The sequence below is a fragment of the Poromitra crassiceps genome, assembly GCF_964638095.1.
Source record: "Poromitra crassiceps genome assembly, chromosome: 18".
Lineage (NCBI taxonomy): Eukaryota > Metazoa > Chordata > Actinopteri > Beryciformes > Melamphaidae > Poromitra > Poromitra crassiceps.
The window spans coordinates 19,344,532-19,362,155 of NC_139636.1; the positions used below are offsets into that span (position 1 = coordinate 19,344,532).

Below are 17,624 nucleotides of genomic sequence, written 5' to 3' on the forward strand. Positions count from 1 at the left end.
GCCTATTTCAAGTTCCAAGACCAAATTGATCTCCAACAGAAGATGCAAAGAAGAGAAAACTGTTGCCATCTAATCTGTTAACAATAGTATGGATTATCATGTCCTCTATTATCCATGTCCTCCTGTCTCCACACAGTTGTTACTCTATATGGAGCTAGAGTAAGCTCTGTTTTGAGCCAGATCTGGTAAGATGTTAAAGCTGACAACCAGATGCTGCCTGTCATGAGGCAAAGCCCGGGAAACCCAGCCAGGTGGCTACAAGAAGCACCATGGATGGAGCCAGAAGTCATCAATCAACAGCAACAAACTATTTTTTCTTCTCTGATAAATTAAGGGCGAGTCACAAAAGAATGCTAGAAATTAAATAATTTGAGCAACAAACAGTACAACTAGAAAGTGAATCTTCCAGTTTCTCATGTTGCATACCGTATCATATGTAGGTAACACATTCATAACACTAGAAACATTTTAAACAGTTTGAAATAATAATTATTGTGCTTGCTGAAAGCAAGGCACAATCTATAAAGTCTTTTTTTTTCTTTCTTTTTTTTCCCCTAATTGGTAAGTTAAGTTAAGCATTTGGGATGGCAGGGCTGCCAAATGAACACATGATTTTATTTATTTCGTTTTTGAATGATGTGTGTATGAGAATGAGAGAAAACTCCACTGTGTGTTTCACAAAGTGTGATAGAGAATTGCAAACTGAGTGAAAAGCTGAAAATGTGTTTGGTTTGCAGTTCCAATTTTGACCCAAGTTCCCTGCCTGAGAACTGAGGACGTGTCAGCGGACCATCTGGAGAATATTAGAATAAAATACCGTAGGGTGGACCAATAGGTTATGCATTTTCTCTCTCTCTTCCTTTGTTCCTCTCCCTTTGCACAAACACACCCACCGGAGGGAGGGAGGGAGAGAGAGAGAAAGAGACTGGGAGGGACCCAGGGGTGAGGTTCAGCTAGATCCAAACCTACTGGGACAAATGCTGACTAGGAGGAGGCAGAAAGTTCTGGAGCTACGACTCTGAGCGGGACATCACAGTCTACGGAAGAGGAAGAGGAAAAAGAAAGTGCAGCCAATAAAAGACTGTTGAGGATGCATTTCGATAGCTGGACTGCTGTAAACTCTCATTCAAGCTGTGTGGTTTGATCAAAGGAAGTCTATTTTTCACTGGCAAGCAGTCACACCAGCGCTAGCGATGCCAGGCTGCGTGGCTCATGTCCTCCTCTTGTCTCTGTCCCTGACCGTGGGGTCAGTCCAGAGCCAGTCTTCCACCCAGCATACCTTCATAATCCAGTACTTAGAGAGGAGACTGGCACAGATGGAGGTAGGTGGTAGTATTACAGTAACATGGGAGAGAGTGCTCTGGAGCTCATGTCACCTTTTTGTCTGATGTCTCCTGCTCGCTCTTCTCTCCAAAGAGCTCCTACTCAAGCTCTTTCAAGCTCAAGCTTTGATAGGAGCTTGACCTTATTCTACCGTTGCAGACTATGTGTAACTTGCTAAGATATAAATGTAAGGGTCAGAATCCATCTCATAACTGTTTCCTTTGAAATGCCAAGAGTGTCTGACCTTCTGCGAGCAGGTTCAACCCATGAATCAAAAATATCAGATATCACTTTGCATCAAATTGTATTGGACTGCAGTGCTCTCTCAGCTACTCTGACTGCTCTTGCTGTAATGGTAATGTCATCAGTGTTGGAGGCTGCATTTGCCAAAACTCTCAGCCTGTGAATCATCAAATCAGTAGAAAATATCTGCTAATGAGATCAATGTTAGTGAAACTACTATTATGAGATTAGGAGGTCAAAACTATTGAGAAGATCTATGTCAGTAAGCTTGCTGATATAGCCTATACACTTAACATCAGAAGGCTGTTGGTACTTTGTCTGATTGTTTCCATCATTAAACAGTAACTAAACCCAACCTAAATCTATGAAAAAAAGAAAGGAAAAAAAAGACATCTGCCATCTTTGGTGCCAGGTGATGATGTCACCCACCACCTGCTGCACGCTATGACATCACCTGGCACCAAAGATCAACTAATGACAGATGGCCATTTCAGCAGCATGCTTTTCACCATTACACAGGCTTTACACAGATTTGAGTTTGGGCTTGAGTTACTCTTTAATATTAAGAGCGTTTCATGCTTTTATTCTGTACTGTTAACACCACAAGTTTCTCTCATACTTTCCCTAAAGCTGTTTTCCTGTGTTGTTGACATCAGGAGCGTCTGACTCGATGTGAGCAAAACACAGTGAGCGTAACCCAGAAGATGTACGACCTCTCCTCTGAGGTCAGGCGTCAACTGTCCACTGTCACTGTTCTGAGGTACCTTAAAAACAACTTTACAGAAACTTAAGACATTGACATGCACCAGAGTTGACAGCCTCAGTCTCAGCAACCTGTGCACCCAGAGTCTATCAGTCTGAAGATTAATAAAACTCTGGGACAGACGGACGATCTTTCGGGGTTTCCGGTGTAGAGAGGACGTGACGTCCCCAACAAGACTTCTTCTTTGTTGTTTACAGTCCAACAAAATATCCTATGCAGTTATCTGTTCATAGTGTTTAGACTAAATGTTGTCTGGACTTCAAACAGAGTGTAATGTTTAATGTTTAACTCCATTCTCATGTCAAGGCGTGGACATCCACTCTACACCGGAAACCCAGAAATATGTGCTGTCTGTCCCAGAGTCTTATTAGTAGTCAGACTGATACTGACAACACGTTCTCATTCCGAACTCGTCCCAGAGCATCGCTTTGTCATGCGCCTTTTGCATTTGACATAACGCGCCCCGGAACCTTGAGTGTTTGACGAACGCACCACTCCGCACGTGTCGGTTCAGGCAAAGGTCATGGGGACACGGTGACGCAGTGGCAGCGCTGTCGCCTCACAGCAAGAAGGTCCTGGGTTCGATTCCCGCCTGGGACACTGTGGGCGCTGAGGGTGTGTCCCCATTCCCATGTCCTCAGTGCCTACGCCTGACAAAAACGGTGCTCAGGGACGAGTTCAGAGTCAGAATGGGTTGTTGCTACTGTATGTCAAACATAATGGAAATCCACTTTTTGCACTAGAAGCAGACATTTGATCATAAAATGAAAGAATGAATTATGAGCAGTTTGTACAAACAAAAGAAAAGCCATCTATCTTTGCAGGTTGGAGGTGAAGAACCTCAACAGTGAGTGAGTGCATGTGTGACTAAACAGAGGATTAAATAACCGTTTTGCTCCAAAGATCAGAGGTGAGGAGCCAGGTGGACGGTGTGTCAACGCGTGTAGACCGGGTGGAGAGGGAGCTGGAGTACCTCGAAAATAAGATCCCTGTGCAGTCCAACATTGAGATGGAGGAGGCACTGCTGGAACAACAGATTAAGGCCGTGGAATTAGACCAGCTGAAGAAGAAAGCCAAGATCAAATTGGCCAACGGTGAGAAGACTCATAGTGAATTCCAATGTAGCCCCACAGTGCACTACTCATCCACTAACAGTGTTCTCTCCAACATCTCCAGACTGTAGCACAGACTTGAGAGCAGTCAAGTCTTTGAAGATTGTGAAAAAGGCGGGAGACACCTACGGTTCCTGGTTCAAGGACCCCTCTGAAGGATCAGCCAAGGTTTGTTCTTTTCTAAGAAGTAATTATCGATGCTATACAGAGGAGAGAGGGGAGTTTCTCATTGAGCCTGTACTTATCTAGCTCTCAGTGTGCCATTGCTGCTGATGCTGGAGCCACTCACCACTTTCCCATGACAATCACATTCATTGTACATTTAGGGCTGAACTCATCCTGGATCAGCACTACCATTCTGAAACAGTTGATAAATAATTAGATGTGTTTGGTGATTGCTTGCATTGTGATGTACTTGAAGATTACTATTATCATTGTTGCTTTCTCTGCACATTTCCAGCGCAGCTACAATGGAGTTTGATAGGAGAACATTTTCCAGCTATCTAAAAAAAATCAATAAAAAAATCAATGGTAAAGGCTTTTGGTGCAGGCCCATCAGAAACAAGGAGCAAGGGGGCATTTTGCACTGACATTCAACAATCATAAAGGGGAAAAATCTATCATAGAAGCGGCAGAGAGAGGCCTTTTCCCATCAACAATGGCCTCAATAGACCAGAATAATATGCAATGCAGCCACAAGACCTGTAAAACCCACAACTGAATGCACAAGTCCACATGGGGCAGGATGAGGGAAAGTGGGTTCACCATTACATAATCACACATTAACTGAATGCACTGAACACCACAGACTGATGTTCTCTAATGGGAAGATGTCCACTCATTGCTCTCTTGGTCATGGCAGTAACTGAGAATCTTTCAGGTGTACTTCCTCAGCGGGCTCAGAAACAACACTCTGCTGGAGTTTGTTTCTCTGAGAAGCTTCACAGATGGGACACAGCCCGCTAAGGTGATGGAGCTGCCTTTCCACTGGCAGGGAACCGGCCATGTGGTCTACAATAAATTCCTCTACTACCACCGGGCAGACACTCCCAACCAGATACTGAAGGTGACTGAAGTGGAAATCAAACTTACCGTATAGTAGCTTTAACAGATGTATCTTTCCCTTCAAGGCAATGTGGGAGCAATACAGTATTCTTATAGGCAGTTCTCCCTTTCCTGTGTTGGTTTTCACTGTGCCTGGCAGCCATATTGGAAGTCCACATTTCTTGGGAACAACAGCTCTCAAAGGTTTGGACTCAGACTTCATAACTGCATTGAATAGACATTCTGTGCTGCTTTTGGCCAAAGACTGGTAATTTAGTCACTGATACATTTGTTCTATGGTATTTTATGTTTTTGTCAGCTTGTCATGAAGGCTACTGTCACTGTCCTATCAGTATCACATGAGGGTCATCCCTATGATGTTCCCTCAGTCCTACTGCATGTCCCCTCGTTCATTTCCCCCCATCCAAATTAGGCCCTATGCTCCCTCAGCCCTATGATCCCTCAGCATCAGAGCCAGCCCTTCCAATAAAACGCATAATGTGCTGTTGGGGTACCCCGAAGGGTGGGTTAGGGGGAGGTGTAGCCTAGGTTAGGGTTAGGTACAGATAACTCTCCCCCTCCAAGATGGCACCAGTCATGGTTGCTAGATTTCTGACGCAACTGCAAAGCCTAAAAAGATGAACCTCATATTCCCATTCCATTCATTTCCATGGCACCTAGGTAGACCTGTTGAACCGTACAGTGGTGGATAGCACACTGCTACCAGGAGCAGGTCGTCTACCCGCCTACAGTCTGAACCCCAACACCTACCTGGACATGGCTGTGGATGAACTGGGCCTCTGGGTCATCCACGCTGACCCTGACTATGGAGGAAACCTGGTCATCACAAAACTGGATAAAGGTACAGCCCCCCCCCCCCCCCCCCCCCCACTCTCATACACACAGTAACCCTGGTCCATAATCACCATTATGTTTCATGTCTACCTCAGCATCCTTGGCAGTAGAACACACCTGGGACACGCAGTGTAAAAGCCGTGATGCTGAAGGAGCCTTCCTTATCTGCGGGACCCTCTATGTAGTCTATAACACGCGCTACGGGGGACGCTCCACCATACAGTGTCTCTATGACATCCATGATAGCATCCACAGGTGGGCTACCCACAGACAGACAAGCATACACTATACTGTAATAATACTCGTAGACATTTCATATTTTCTCATTTTATTTGCCATCTATCTGCCTGCAGCAATGAGAGTCCTGTGCTGTTCTTCCCAAAGCGCTACACCAGCCACAGCAGCCTCCACTACCACCCTAAAGACAAACAGCTGTATGCCTGGGACGATGGCTACCAGACCATATACAAAGTGCAGACACGCCCCGCCCAATCAGTTTAATATCAATGTTCCTCACTTAGAAATTTCTGTCTAAAAGTTACTGATGGTGAGTATATTCTACTGCTGTCCAATACTGTGATCCTTTGGTGGTAATGGTTGCTGCTTGTATCACTACTATAGAAAAAAGGATCACATCAAACCAAAGGCACGTAGGCTGTATTATGCATTATGTAGACCTGATATTTTGTAACACCACAATAAAGAGCATTGGAGTGTCATGGATGTGTCTTCATAAAATTGTATGCCCGAATGGAAATGCTTAGTGTAGCATATGTGCTGCTGTGGTCCAAAGCTAGCCTACTGTGCTGCAAACACTATGCAAATTGTCTGTGTATATGCTGCATGGCTATTATTTCATCGACATTGGACCAGTGTTGTAGTTAAAAGCATATACGCACATCCTATACTGTCATATACATCATTGACTATAGGTTGTATAGGCTACATCTTATACCATACTAGACACAAACATGTGTCTTAGTACATTTTTATTGTTTTTTTGTGTGTTTCATACATAAACAGGACAACACAACAAAGCACAAATGCACACAGTACATACTTACATACATAAACACTCAAATCCCCCCTCCACCAAATCTGCAACGCTCCTTTTTGACCAAAACCTTTACCACAGCACAGCCTGAGCAAATACATTATTTTTCTCCTGTGTGGACTACCATGTGTCTTCAAGTTTCCATTTTGATTGAAACTTTTACCACAGACTGAGCAAATAAATTAAACAGGAGAGATCCTGTGTGACTTCAAGTAATCTTTCTCAATCTCAATCTTGTCAATCTAATCTTTCTCTCCTGTGTGGATTATCATGTGTCTTTTCAAGCTTGTTTTACGACCAAAACCTTTACCACAGACTGAGCAAATAAATTGTTTCTCTCCTGTGTGGAATGTCATGTGTGACTTCAAGTGATCTTTACGACCAAAACCTTTACCACAGACTGAGCAAATAAATTGTTTCTCTCCTGTGTGGATTATCACGTGTTTCTCCAAGGCTCCTTTATCACCAAAACCTTTACCACAGACTGAGCAAATAAATTGTTTCTCTCCTGTGTGGATTATCATGTGTTTATTCAAGGCTCTTTTATGACCAAAACCTTTATCACAGACTGAGCAATTAAATTGTTTCTCGCCTGTGTGGACTATCATGTGTTTATTCAAGTGATCTTTACGACCAAAACCTTTACCACAGACTGAGCAAATAAATTGTTTATCTCCTGTGTGGATTATCATCATGTGTCTTTTCAAGCTTGTTTTACGACCAAAACCTTTACCACAGACTGAGCAATTAAATTGTTTCTCGCCTGTGTGGAATATCATGTGTGACTTCAAGGTTGCTTTACGACCAAAACCATTACCACAGACTGAGCAAATAAATTGTTTCTCTCCTGTGTGGATTATCATGTGTGACTTCAAGTGATCTCTACGACCAAAACCTTTACCACAGACGGAGCAATTCAATTGTTCCTCGCCTGTGTGGACTAGCATGTGTTTATTCAAGATTCCTTTTTGGCCAAAAAATTGACCACAGACTGAACAATGAAATGGCTTCTCAGCTGTGTGGACAGGAATGAACAGGAACTTAGTGATATCAGCCTCCTCCGGCCCTTGAAGGTGCTCTCCCTCCTGACTGGTCCAGAGTTCCTCCTGTTCCTCGTTGGTGTGTGGGGGCTCTGGGTCCTCCTGAAGCTGCTCTCCCTCCTGACTGGTCCAGAGTTCCTCCGGTTCCTCGTTTGTGTGTGGGGGCTCTGGGTCCTCCTGAAGCTGCTCTCCCTCCTGACTGGTCCAGAGTTCCTCCTGTTCCCCTTTAATTTGTGGGGGCTCTGGGTCCTCCTGAAGCTGCTCTCCCTCCTGACTGGTCCAGAGTTCCTCATCTTCCTCTGTGTGGGGGCTCTTTTCCATCCTGAAGCTGCTCTCCCTCCTGACTGGTCCAGAGTTCCTCCTGTTCCTCTTTAATGTGTGGGGGCTCTGTGTCCTTCTGGTCCAGACTGGAGCTCCACTCCTGCTGCTCAGCGGGAACTTCGACCAACAGCTGCTGGAGGTCTGAAGGCAAGGGTTCTCTGTGTAACCACACAGCGTCCAGCAGTTTTCGTTGTCGGTCGATCTCCTCTTTTCACAGGGAGCTAATACAGCTAATGTTAGCTTCACAGGGAGCTAATACAGCTAACGTTAGCTTCACAGGGAGCTAATACAGCTAAGGTTAGCTTCACAGGGAGCTAATACAGCTAACGTTAGCTTCACAGCTAAACCATTCACATGAAGAGATGAGCTTCTTCTTCCCCTCAGCGTTAAACGGAGGCCCTGTTCCAGTTTATATTATGATCATATCACCCGTACATACGAGTCTTCTGTTTGTAAATTAAACGTATGGAAGGATATAAGCGGGAAATAATACGCTACTGCATACCGCATACACGGGCTGCCATCTTCTTGCACTGCGTCTGGGGGGGGCGGGGCTCGTGGGTACACGTCATTCAAAAGCCACGCCCGCCGTGGGGAAACCATGGGGGGGCGGTCTCAAAAGATATGGGCAGTTTCGTCCAGTAGGTGGGAGCATTTGCAAATTGCGGGAGCCAAGAGTCTAGCCCGACAATGAGCCCGACAGTAGTATTTCCTGTTTTCAAGTAGACAAATCTGTCAAAGATGTATTTCAGCACTCAGCACACCTCCAACAGAGGAGAGAAGGTAGCCTGCATTGAAAAAACGAACCTCGCTAACCTCGCGTCACCAGGCTCGCGTGCGTGCTTGTGTGGAGCACATTTTTGCTTTTGTTTTCATTTGACACTTGCTTTGGCAATGTATACGTATGTGTCTCATGCCAATAATGCCCCTTTGAATTGAATTGAATTGAGAGAGAGAGAGAGAGAGAGAGAGAGAGAGAGAGAGAGAGACACACACACACACACACACACACACACACACACACACACACACACACACACACACACACACACACACACACACACACACACACACACACACACACACACACACACACACACACACACACACACACACACACACACACACACACACACACACACACACACACACACACACACACACACACACACAGCCCGCCCATTTAGTTGACGGTGACGGCGCAGAGGAAGGGGCGGGCGAGTTGTACCGTTGACCGGTTTACAATGCAGTGTTTAAACTGACCCAAGTTTGTTCCAACGAACAAAGTGTGTTTGTTTCACTATGAGAAGGAGAAGCAGCAGCAACGGCAGCCGGAGGAATTCAACACTAAAAAGACGGAGTGAGAACGTGGCTTTTGATGAATTCGGCTTTGCCATAACTAAAAGAAAGGACCAAAAAAAACTTCATCACCGATGTCACGATTACAGGTGCGGGATATGGAGTGTTGAGCCTTCACCGCCGCGTGTCTAACGTTACAGCTGCAGCAAAAAGCTCATTTAAAATAATTTATCTAACGTTAGACTCGTGTTCTTCAAATATTTGGACGCAGATAGCATTTTAAGGCGAAACTTGCGGACACTAACATTATTCATGTGGCGGTGCAGAGGTTATTTTATATCGAAACTATGTAGCATATATGCAGTTATTTTGTTCTTTTTACATTGCTACAGTCTTTGTTAACTAGTTGCAGTGGTGTTAGTGGTCCTGACTCCTGCGAAGCAACATATGCCGCCGACACACACGCACGCACGCACGCACACACGCACACACACGCACACACACACACACACACACACACACACACACACACACACACACACACACACACACACACACACACACACACACACAGGGTATACTCGCGTATACCCTGCACCCTACACCTAACACCACTGGACAGATCTGCTCCCCAACAGGGCTTGACAGTAACCCCAATGCTTGTCATTACTGGCTGGTAAGTGTGTCAGTTGTAGCCTGCTACTCACTTTGGCAGGTAGCCAGCTGTGACCAAGCCATTCTTCTCAGAAATTCAACTGGCAAACTAGTGAATCATTGTCTTATTTGCTGTTAGTTAGTAGCTACTTGGAGATACCAGTGTCCAGTTGATGTGTAGGACAGATGAGAATTTGATGTGTACTGCCCATATTTTGTGCTGAGTGTATCCATCATCATCAGATCCAGTGATCAGATCAGATAAACTTGGCCTCAAACATGGCCCTCATCTCGACCCTTTCCGATCGGATTCTGATTGTTACTAAAAAGTCAGTATTGGCCTGATCTCAAAAACGAACACTGGTCTCTAACCCTAGTATGTGTTTTGTTGTTTCTCTCAGCTACCCCCAGCTGAGCTCGCTGAGGGTGAAGGAGCTGTGTGAGCTGCTCAGCTACTGGAATGGAGCCAGCTTCATCTGCAGGAGTCAGGTTGGCTTTTTGCAATTGTATTCTGTGTTCAATTCTGTTCTATTTAGTAAACTTTAGAAAGTAATAGATGACTTCAATTCACTATACTACGTTTTATGTTTCCAGATTGAGCGGTTTATCAGGATGGGCATTCCTCCCAGCCTCCGAGGCCGAGTGTGGAAGTGTCTGCTCAGCATCGACAGTCTGAGAGACACCAGTGACTTCAACTACCAGGTAGAGTATTGGTAGAACTGCAATGGAAACAATAGAATCCTGTGTCTTTTTGAGTCACACAAACAATGTCACAATGCCATCTCATGGAAATAAACAAACAACTGACATAAAATTCCCATAATAACATAGCGGTTAATGGAGCTTTAACTCATTTGGGGTGACTGTGTATAGTCATTCACTATAATTTTTTTATATATATAATTTAAAACCAGTAACTCACGATACGATACTACAGTATCGCAATACTTGGCCCTCAATAACGATGGTATCACAAAAATACCCCTAAAAAGGCAAAAAGCAGGAATTATGTATTTATTCAGAGTTGACATGAAACAATGTACAACAAAGTGCACACTGCATATTGCCTCTTTAACACACTTTGTTTTATAGAATATTTTTTTATTGAAGGTGCAATTTGTACATGGGTAAGTAGTCAAGCAATAATTTTTTTCATTTTTTTACAAGAACAAGTAATGGTAATGTGCAACTTAAAATGTACAGTTTTATTTTCTCCCTTTTTTTTTTAACACCAACACACAAAAACGAACAAACTCAGACGGAAAACAAAAACACACACATACACTCCAATATTACAGCGTGGTGAATGCTTTTTTTTTACAAAAAATATATGTATATAGTGCGTGGGATCCTGAACAAGGGGGGTCTATGGGAGACCAGCCGGGCGAATCACCCATCGCCCCTGACCTCGTCGAGGTAGGCCAGAAACATGTCCCAAACAATTAGAAATCTCCCAAGTGAGTTGGTCTTCAGGAATCTGAATCTCTCCTTCCGCATAACAGAGAGCATGTCCGTCAGCCACAGCTGAAAAGAGGATGGAGAGGGGGACTTCCACTCCTGCAGGATGAGTTTCTTGGCAACGATTGTCCCCTGTGTCTCTTTCACACACTGACACTTGACCATGATTCCACATCTGAAGTGAAAATGTTTAAAGGAAGGATGCAAAATAATCCCTCACTATAATCTTTTCTGTCTGTGCAAATTAAGTTAGCAGAAAACAAAAGAAAAACACATAAAATGAATTAAAAAAAACACATTTCAGGATAAATGTCACGTTATGTTATCACAAGGTGTATCAAGATGGTGCTATAGTGTTTCGATACTGTATCACAAGAGGATCATGATCGATATATTGATATTCAGATTTGTTCTTGTCCCACCCCTAATCAGGTACTGAGCAACTGTCCAGCCCCCCTGCTACATTCTCTCAATCTGTCAGAACAGAAGTGTGTTGAGTTGTCCCGAAACTAAAGTGGAATGCGCGCACATCCTAGTAGACAGGTGCTGGACCAAATGAGATAACTTAAGAAAAAAGATAGAGGTCCGCACACTGCATAATGCTCCCGAAGTGGATTTATTAAAAGCACAACGTTTCGGACGTCACGTCCTTCATCAAGGTGCAATACAAAACAGGTGTGGGGGAGTGGTATAAATACCTGGGGAAATGGGAGTGTCCCGATTGATTAAAAGATACACAGAATGCACACTAGGGGGCCCTTTTGACCAGAGTAGACAATCAAAAAAACTTGGTTGTCCTAGGAAAAAAACAAAAAAACATTAGGCCTACAGGCCTGTATAACAATGAACAGAGAAAACAAACAGTGTCATACGGGCAAGGCTCAGCAGTGACAATGTGTCTAATGTAGGCCTATATAGCTCTTTAAACATCATACATTTAGCATATCATGTGTATATCATAGCCTACACACTACACATGTTCAGTATTCCTTATATATGGTAATGAGGAAAACCTGAGCTTGGAAAGATATCAACAATGAGTATACAGAAGAAGAGCCTACAGGAACGGTTTGACATCAAACTCTTCATTTAAGCCTGCTGGCGACATGGTGTTAAGAGTGTGAATATAATATGTCTCACGCTGTAATAGCAGGCGCTTATGATCGCCACCTCTAGGGGGTTTGTTAACTTTTTCAATTCCCGTATACTGGAGGAAACAGAGGTTGTGGCCAGCCTTTTTGAAGTGCACCGCCACAGGGTTGCGTTCATCCCCACACCTAATGTTACTTCGGTGTTCAGCAATCCGGGTGCGTAAGGGTCTGGTGGTGCAGCCTATATAAGCAAGACCACAGGGACACTTGATGAGGTAAATCACATAGGGAGTGCTACAGGTGATGACACCCCGTATCTTAAGTGTCTTACCACTATGTGGGTGCTTATACGTCTTGCTTTTAGCAGTGAAGCCACACTGTGCACAGTTAGCGCATTTGTAATTCCCTTCTGAGATATTATCAAGGAATGTGTTTTTACTTTCAGGTGTGTATGACTTGACTAACTGATCTCTAAGTTTGGGAGGGCGTTTAAAGACTAACCTTGGGGGCTCCTTATAAAGGGTCTTGAGTTTAGGGTCTGAGCCTATGATGTGCCAGTGTCTTCTCAGAATATTCTGAAATTCAGAACCCACAGGTGAGTATGTCGTGAAACACAATGGAGACTGATCCCGAGAGGTTTTAACTCTCGGTTGTAATGCATCACTTTGAGTCATGGTGCTAAAACGCTCAGTAGCTACATCAACCCATTCCTTCCTGTATCCCCGTTCCATGAATCTATTCATCAGATCAGTGGCCTGTTTGCTGCATCGATCATCTGAGCTACATACCCTCCTGACCCGATGGAATTGGCTAATGGGGAGGCTCTTTATGAGATGGGTGGGGTGGAAGCTATCCCCACGTAGTAGGGTGTTCCTATCGGTGGGTTTACGAAATAAGTCTGTATTACATCACCCTCCTTCATGACAAGGACGTCTAGAAAACTAATGCTGTTGTGATTGGATTCAATGGTAAACTTCAAATGTTCATTAGCAGCATTCAGATACACATGAAATTCAGCAAGTGTTTCCTCATTACCCGTCCATATCAGAAACAAGTCATCAATGTATCGTTGGTAACAGAGGATGTGTTGGAAAAAGGGTTAATATCTGGGTCGAGAATAAAGTGATTCTCAAAATGTCCCATGTAAAGGTTAGCATAATTTGGTGGCATGGTGCTGCCCATGGCAGTACCCTTGGTCTGTAGAAAGAATTCGTTTTTAAACAAAAAATAGTTGGCAGTAAGTACTGTTTCTGTCAGATCACAAATACATGCACTACTGGGTTTGTCAGACTGCGATCTGTGGTTCAGAAAAAAGTTTACAGCCTCTATACCTCCACTATGTGGAATGTTGGTATAGAGGCTAGACACATCGAGTGTTACCAGGATAGATTCTGTCGGTAATTGTACAGACTTCAGTTTATTAATAAAGTCCATGGAGTCCCTGGTGTACGAGGATAGAGAGGTAACCCAGGGTTTCAGACAGTGGTCAACATATATAGAGATGTTGGTCGTCAGGGACCCTATGCTGCTGACAATAGGCCTACCAATTAGGGGCGTGGTTTGAGATTTATGGATCTTGGGCAGAGTTTATATCACAGGGATCACAGGGAAATCAGTCAACATGAATTCATATTCATTCTTCGTCAATACACCTTGTTGATACCAATATTTCAGTTTGTCATGCACAGTACGTTTAAACTGGTTAGTAGGATCACCTGACAGTTGGCGGTAGAAAGTATCATCATTTAGCTGTCTCTTGATTTCAGACTCATAATCGGAGGTGTTCTGAATAACTATAGCTCCACCCTTGTCCGCTGGTCGGACAATAACAGTTTTATCATTGCTTAGCTCAGATATAGCCTGTCTGTCATATTTGGTCATGTTATTATAAACCTTATATTCTTTCTTGGTCTTAAGGACAGAGCGCACATCATGGTCTACTAAACGACAATACGTGTCAAGGGATGCGTTTCTACATCTAGGAGGAATAAAGGTAGATTTCTTTCTAAATGGCGTGATGGGTTTACCTGAAGAGCGGTTCACAGGTGGGCTGGGCTGTTCAATGGTGTTCATATAGTCATGTCATGGCCCCCTAGTGTGCATTCTGTTGTTGTCTGCCCCAACAGAAGTGCTTGTTGGAGGTGCGAGGGCCTCTGGTGGACTTGGGTGTCAGTGAGTATGGCATCCTGTCTGCCATAGCTACGCTGAGCGACACGCAGAACGACCTGGGTTTGAGCCATCAGCAGCCTCCCAGCTGCCCCGAGCCCGGCTACTCCAGAGACGATGTCACAGTGTTTCGACAGATCGCTCTGGACCTACGTGAGTTGAAACGGGACAGAGATTGTAGGGTTTGTGTGTGTATAGCCTAGCCTGGTATCCAGCCCCTATGAATCACTGTTTTCACTACTCTTTGAATTTGCATAGCCATTTGATTTGATTTGATTTGATTTGATTTGATCTGTATTTATCTTGAACTGTCTCAACTGTTCAAAACACATAAAAAACATCACAAAAACTCATACAAATAACTCCACATACGTGAAGCCAGCAGTCAACATGAGTTAAAAGCAAGAAAAAACATACACAAAATAGTTTGAGAAGGGGCAGAAAGAAGCAAAGCTTATCTGGTCCTGCCCCTTCATCACAGCATTCATATGGGTCTGGAAGCGAGACAGACAGATATCGTCCGAGAAAGGTGATGTACCCTCGATACTCAAGAGACCGTAGAAGATCCATCATTGAAATTGAAAAATTCTAGAAGTAGTAGTATATATTAATTTTAAATCATAAAAGTAGTAGTATATATTAATTTGAACTGAACTGTTTCATAGAGCGTTCCTTCCCCACTCACCGCTCTCTGATGGGAGACAGTCCAGAGGCCATTGAGGGTCAGGCCAAACTCTTCAGGGTCCTCATCGCCTACGCCAAGTACAACCCTCAGGTTGGATACAGTCAAGGTAACAGACTGAATGTTTGACCCATGGCTTTACTGTATTAATTTATGTAGCACTGATTTTCCCTGCTTATGTGCCACTTCATGGACCTATATGCTAATAATGCTAATAGGTATATAGACCATATCAACAGTATCCAGAGCTAATTAGTCTACTTCTTTCTTTGCCAGGTGGAGTACGGTACATTTGGGAGCATTACACTCTAACTTTCATATTGTGCTCCCTCAGTTCCTGATCCCTCTCAGAGGGCCCCCCATTTTATTTAATTCATACATGTAACCCCTCTTGTGTGATCTTCCACTACAGCTAGGCTTGACATCTGTGAGTGGATGCACATAGCTGCTGTACATGCACTGACCACTAGGTGGTAGCAGGCGACTGTCAATAAACAAGGACTGAGCATATCACTCAGGACCTTCTCTAATGCTTTAACAGTGATGAGACCCTCATCACCACTACCGAGTAGGCCCTGTATAGTGTATACATAACCTGCCCTCATCTGAGTAGGCCCTGTATAGTGTATACCTGCCCTCATCTGAGTAGGCCCTGTATACCTGCCCTCATCTGAGGGGGCAGGGGCAGGTGTACAGGGCCTCCTCGCTTCCCTGGGTATACAAATGTAGTCATCTCAATTTACTCCAATATGCTCCTATTCAAATGTGAGGATGGTGAGGTTAGGTAACAGTGTGCATTCATTCATTATCCTGTTCAGTAGGATACCCCACGGCTCCTAAGCAACCCGTTTGACAATGTCATTTGAATCTTTTCGGTTCTGTAACCCTTTCACACACGCATGCCCCATCCTGTAGTGTTTTCCTGGAAACGCAAAATGTATGCTATGCTGTACTAGCCTAGGTAAACCCAGCCACCACGTGACCTGCTCTCTCAGTTCCCAGTCACTATCATAGTGACTGAGAACAGGTCTGAGAGCAGGTCACGTGGGGGATGGGTTTACCCAGGCTAATGCTGTACTAGCATCTGTTTCTTTTCTTTTGGGAAATGTGTGTGTGTGTGTGTGTGTGTGTGTGTGTGTGTGTGTGTGTGTGTGTGTGACACAGGGATGTCCTACATAGCTGCGGTGCTGCTCATGCAGTTAGGAGAGGAGGAAGCATTCTGGGCTCTTGCGGCCTTGTTGGATAAACCCAATTATCTCGCACAACTGTTTGACCTCAACCTCACCAAGTAAGAATGGGCCAGGTTTAAAATGTACTGCTGGTTAACAAGGCAATTTGTGGGACATTAAAATGTTCACATTATTATTATTATTTTTTAATCAAAGGTGCTACATGTGCCAATTTAACACCAGTGAAATCATTACTACATTAATGTTGAAATATTGGTATGTTTACAAACAAGACTGTTGCTGAGAAGATTAGCGGGCTCTACTATCTAGATTTGGTAGGGAATCTGCTGTATTGCTTCACAGCACACAGGGATATTGCTTTACGGCACAATACAGGAAGGGGGTGCTCTTCTCCTGGCACAAACTGAGCTCAAACTTTTAGAGTTTCTGGTACTTCCAGCATGTTTGTCCTCTTCAGTAAAGAGAGTGAGAGAAATCAAACATACCCCCTAAAATTAGTTACTGACAAAAACAGTATTTTGACTTTTGTCCAATGTGTCCACCACTGGAAGTGATTGTGTTTAAAAGAAGAATTGGTGACATGTGTCATGGGTACAAAACTAAAAGGAGGCTGGTCTTGTCTTCTCAGGGTCCAGCATCAGGTGAAGGTGTTTGATCAGTTCCTGAAACACAGGAAGCCACAGCTCTGTCAGCACATGGTAAGTGCTTCTGGGGTTTCATGTCTCCTCAGCTTTTTACTCCGGCTTTCTACATACAACCAAGGCCTGATAAGAGCTTGTTCCTTGTCTTTATGGTACACTAAAATAGTGAAGCTGAGCGGATGGCAAACTTCAGAATGAGGTTTCTACCCCGTGGGTGGTATTTTCTCACACACACACACACACACACACACACACACACACACACACACACACACACACACACACACACACACACACACACACACACACACACACACACTGTATGGATTGCATTTACACCTGGCTGAGATCTGATCACACTGTGAGCCAGGCCAAAATTCCGATCGCAAGGCATTCCTTGTGCATTTACACTTGCATTTTTCTTTATAAGATATTTATGTTATCATAACCAGAAACAAATAGCATTTTAATACCAGGTGTGTAAGTATACTGTATTATATACAGTATATATGGGGCCATAGATGATGACAATGACGACTTTACATTTTTCAACTGGAATTATTAGAGTTGCCTTATGCCGGGGTCAGATTACAGGAGTTTTTGATGATTTATCCCAGATTTGCCTCTCCCAACAAGGAGAAATCTAGATCTGACTCTTGGTTGTAACTGAAGTTCAGCACAGAATATC

At 43.9% G+C, this 17,624-nt stretch overlaps 1 protein-coding gene across 1 annotated transcript; it reads left to right on the forward strand.

Annotated features, from left to right (window-relative positions):
* Nucleotides 1-1,193: 1,193 nt before the first annotated feature.
* Nucleotides 1,194-7,747, forward strand: olfml1 (olfactomedin-like 1; the record flags this gene model as incomplete). Its single annotated transcript, XM_083654748.1, has 8 exons — nucleotides 1,194-1,322; nucleotides 2,223-2,326; nucleotides 3,233-3,423; nucleotides 3,506-3,609; nucleotides 4,322-4,507; nucleotides 5,167-5,347; nucleotides 5,436-5,595; nucleotides 5,694-7,747. The coding sequence occupies 8 exons, from the start codon at nucleotides 1,194-1,196 to the stop codon at nucleotides 5,839-5,841; spliced, it is 1,203 nt and encodes a 400-aa protein (XP_083510874.1). The 3' UTR covers nucleotides 5,842-7,747.
* Nucleotides 7,748-17,624: the final 9,877 nt, after the last annotated feature.